General features: G+C 39.3%; 1 protein-coding gene across 1 annotated transcript; it reads right to left on the reverse strand.

The window, feature by feature from the left end:
• Positions 1 to 3309: 3309 nt before the first annotated feature.
• Positions 3310 to 4263, reverse strand: LOC124960586 (olfactory receptor 52K1-like). Its single transcript, XM_047519441.1, has one exon. It carries the CDS (start codon positions 4261 to 4263, stop codon positions 3310 to 3312), a length of 954 nt encoding a protein of 317 aa, XP_047375397.1.
• Positions 4264 to 4465: the final 202 nt, after the last annotated feature.

The following is a 4465-nucleotide window of genomic DNA, read 5'->3' on the forward strand; positions in this document are numbered from 1 at the left end:
CCTGCCCTAATGTCAGCTTTATATTTTAAAAATCTTTTTTTCCCACTTGATATACCTATTTTATTGGATTTATGTACACATAAACTCAAATGCCATGTATGATCTTAAAAATAATAGAAGTATAACACTTTGGAAAATTTCAAACTTTATCTGAAAAAATAACTTGGTTTAATTAACCTACCTGCACAGATACACAATTTTCAGTCACTCCTTAAAGTTTTAGCAATAAACATTAAAGTTATTTCAGGGAAAAAGAATGAATCAAAATGCATCCTTTTAAAAAATTAAACTGGATAAAAATCACAGTGAAGGAGGCAATAAGATTATGGGCATTAATAGAATCTTTACAAAAGGATCACTGGAAAACTCTAACAAAAATATTTTAAAGTAATTGCTTCCAAAGGCTGTTAGTGCTTTAAAAATGGATCATCCACTTTGTGTATAACATCCACTTTGATTTGTCTTTGCTTCACTTTGAAACTAGAATAGGGAATAGCTATTTTAGAGATTTTTCCTGATGTTTATCAGGAATTACACAGAATTTCTGTTTCATTTTCATTCCTGTTCTTTCCCCCTGAAAATTAATCTTAGAGCTTATATCTGTCACATCTAACTCCCTTCCTACAGGGGAATCTGAATTTAACTTGGGCTTCACTAATTGCTGGTCCTCACGTAAGTCTGTCCTGGAAAGCAAGGATGAAGTGAACTGCTACAGTGACTTTAAGTTGCAACCTAAATTAGCCATGCACAGCCATGCCAAGGGGATAGCCTACATGAAAAATCGGCTCCCTTTTTTTCCTTTGTTTTTTTTAGTTGCCTCTACTTTCTGTCATATCCAAGAAATCATTACTAATTTAAGTGTCCTAAAGTTTTCCCCTAGAAGTTAACTAGTTTCAGGTTTAACATTTAGATCTTTAATCTATTTTTAACTTTTCTGTATAGTATGAGAGTTAATTTTATCTTCTGAATGTGGCTATGCAGTTTTCCCAGCATTGGTTGAGACTGCTTCCCCATTATGTAATCTTGACTCCCTTGTCAAACCATTTGGTCACATATGCCATATACGCAGGGTATAATTTTGGACCTATTCTGCTACATTGGTCTGTATATCTATTTTTATACCAGTACACCATATTAATTACTGTTGCATTTATAGTAGGTATTGAAATCGAAGCGTAAGATCTTCAACTTTTTTATAAGAATACTTTGATATGTAATGTTGCTTCAGATTTCATAAGAACATAGAATATAAATATGCATCTATAGATAACTTTGGGTAGATGGACAGTTTAACAATATTAAGTCTTCCAATCCATGATCTTGAAATGTTTTCCCATTTATTTAATGTCTTTAATTTTTCAACAATGTTCTGTAGTTTTCTGTATACAAGTCTTCTAAAAACTTACAACTAAGTATTTTGTCTTTTTTGACCTGTAATAAGACTTCTTTTGGGGCAGTGGGAATCATCTTGCCAAAATCTTGGGTGGCAAAAGTTGCTGTCAGGGGAAAAAGAAAAGTTGGCCTCGGTTGAATACAATGAGACATCATCAGATTTTGTGTATATTTGAAAGGGGGAAAGTGCCAATGGATCTCTGAAAGAGTAGATAAAAGATGTGAGAAGCAATTCCAGGATAATACCAAATACTTTTGTCTTAACTGGAAGGGAGTTTGGGTGGAGTCGCTGAGTAGTGCAAGATCCTACACTTAGGCACAGTTCCTATTACATCATGGATGACATGCAGTTGTATGTACTAGTTTGAGATACTGGGATGTCATGATTGGGAATAACAACCAAACCAAAAATATTACACTAGGTTTTCTTTGTACTAATATCATATTCTTTGAGGGTAAAAATACATGTGTCTATAGATGGCTCAGATTTCTTATTCATATTTTTAACTGTGCTGAATGAGCTAATACAAGTTTCCTTTCACTATTTATGACCAATCCTGGTTGTGCTGATGACAGATGTGTTGCATGGCTCTAGGATCCTTACATTACTGGATTTCTTCAGGAAACAACTGCTCCCTCTTCATTGGGGATGAATAGCACCAAAAGGCTGTTATTTCTTGTGAAAGTCAACAGGAGAATAAGGAGGTCTTTTTGTTGGAAGTTAGAAATAACTTCCAACTCCTGCCACTGTTTGTGTTAGTATTTAGTGCTACTTTAAAGGTTGCCACCTGACCCAACTATACTCAAGAGATGTTGACTCCACTGGAATTAAATGTAGTGTATGTTTTTGTGTTAGGGAATTCTGGAGCAGAGGTAGAAAATAATGAGAAGTAGGACTCTGGTTGAAAGCTATCTAGGAGGGAAGAGTAAATAAAAACCTACTCACGCTCTACCTGGCAGACTTAGATTCTCTTTCAAAGGTAAATAAAGGCAGATATAGACATGATATATAATTTCTAAATAGTCTCCAAGGAAACAAGGGAATTCCAATAAAAGTAAAACAATACGTTTATGGAAGAGTGTATTGTGGCTTTGTCTTGCTCATTTTCTTTCCTCCATATTCTGATACCTGGGATAAGGAATTCAGAACAAAATCTGTTGTAATTTTCTCTTCCAAGGACATAAACATAAGTTTGTCCCTATCTGTCCCCAGGTGCTAGAAAGATATGGCTGGATTAGTTAAATGAGCAATTTACAATCTTATTGAACACAAAGAATGGATTGTACGACAGAACAATGAAGACATGTCTTAGCCAAACCCTCTCATTAAAACACTGAGGATAAAGAGGTAAAAAGTCATTATAGACTGACTGAGCTAAATAACTTCCTAATCAGTAGGGTTGTCTCACTTAGAGCCTGCTACAGCCCCGTAATGTTGCAAACTTCCTAACCCTGGGAGGATTTCCTTAGAAGCTGCACACCATCTGTCAGTGACTAAGGAAGGATTCCTAGGTTGAATGTGCTGTTGGAACTCACACCAGTACCAAGTGTATGGACAGATCACCAAATTCCCAATGAATTGATAGAAAATCAAATTCTAAAGCTTCTCATAAGCAAATGAATCGAGATGCAAATTGTAACTTTTTTATTCCAAAGTCGCCAGGAGACCAGTGCAGCTAGACTGTCAAGTTAGTGAAGAGAAGGAACGCTCCAAGAAGTCAACAGCCAGCAGTTTGAGTCAAGAGGCTCCCAGAGAATGCAGACCCACAAGTCCTAAAAGGATTGGTGGTTCTGAATTTTAGGGCATTTTTTTCATTATGCCAGGGGCAAAAAAAAAACCATTCCAGTGTTCTTTCAATTCCTATCAAACTTTTCCCCAACTCCAGCATGCAACCAGCCCTACTCTTGAGCTGCCCCTCACTCTGCTTTAGCATCCTTTCTCAGGAATAGTCCTAAGAATCGCTCACGAATCTGCTTGGTCTTGACACCATAGATGATGGGATTGACCATGGGTGGGAAGAGCAGATAGAAATTGGCAAGGAGTATGTGGACATGAGGGGCAGCCCGGCGAGCTACTCGGTGCATGACTGAAGAGATGACCACAGGTGTGTAGAAGGATAAGATGGCACCTACGTGAGACACACATGTCCCAAATGCTTTGTAACGGGCCTCCTGAGAGGCAAGCTGTAGAACTGCCCGGAGGATGAAGATGTAAGACAAGATAACAAACAGCAGGTCCAGCACCACAATAAACATGGCCACAGCAATGCCATAGATATTGTTGAAGCGGGTGTCCCCACATGCCAGCCTTACCACGGCCATGTGTTCACAGTAGCAGTGGGCGATCTCTGGGCCTCGGCAGTAGTGGAAGCGTCGGAGAAGAAAGGGGAGAGGAGTCATTAGTGTCACAGCCCTGGTCACAGCAGCCATGCCAATCTTGGTGATTAGGGGCCTGGTCAGGATCGTGGTATAGTACAGTGGCTTACAGATGGCCACGTAGCGGTCAAAGGCCATGGCCAGCAGCACCGATGACTCCATGATGGAGAAGGAGTGGAGAAAAAACATCTGGACCAGGCAGGCATAGAAGTTGATCTCTCGATCCCTGAACCAGAAGATGGCAAGCATTTTGGGTAATGTTGTAGAAGAAAGGACTAAATCAATGGCTGCCAACATGGCCAGAAAGAGGTACATGGGCTCATGGAGGGCTGCATCAGTCCTGATAGTGAAAAGAAGGGTGCAGTTTCCCAGCAGGGCCAGAGTATAAGCTAAGCAGAAGGGGATGGAGATCCACATGTGTAGGTGCTCGAGGTCTGGGATTCCCACCAACAAGAAGACTGCTGGATGGGTTGAGGTGATATTGTAGGCTGACATGGTCACTGAGAATTCTTCCTCATCTGCTCCACAGCTCTTCTAGAGAGGATTCAGGATTAGAAGAATTAGTGTTCAGGTTCAAACTCTGCTCCTGTATATAGGATGATCAGTCCTTTTTTCCCATTTCTGGACCTTTTGAAGAAATTGGAAAATGATCATATCTTACTTCATGAAACACTTCTCATGATCCTTTCCCTCATGA

This window comes from Sciurus carolinensis, chromosome 11 (assembly GCF_902686445.1).
Source record: "Sciurus carolinensis chromosome 11, mSciCar1.2, whole genome shotgun sequence".
Lineage (NCBI taxonomy): Eukaryota > Metazoa > Chordata > Mammalia > Rodentia > Sciuridae > Sciurus > Sciurus carolinensis.

Bases quoted from the DNA above. Each gene is read 5' to 3' on its own strand.
- LOC124960586 (XM_047519441.1), bottom strand. From the start codon at position 4,263: ATGTCAGCCTACAATATCACCTCAACCCATCCAGCAGTCTTCTTGTTG.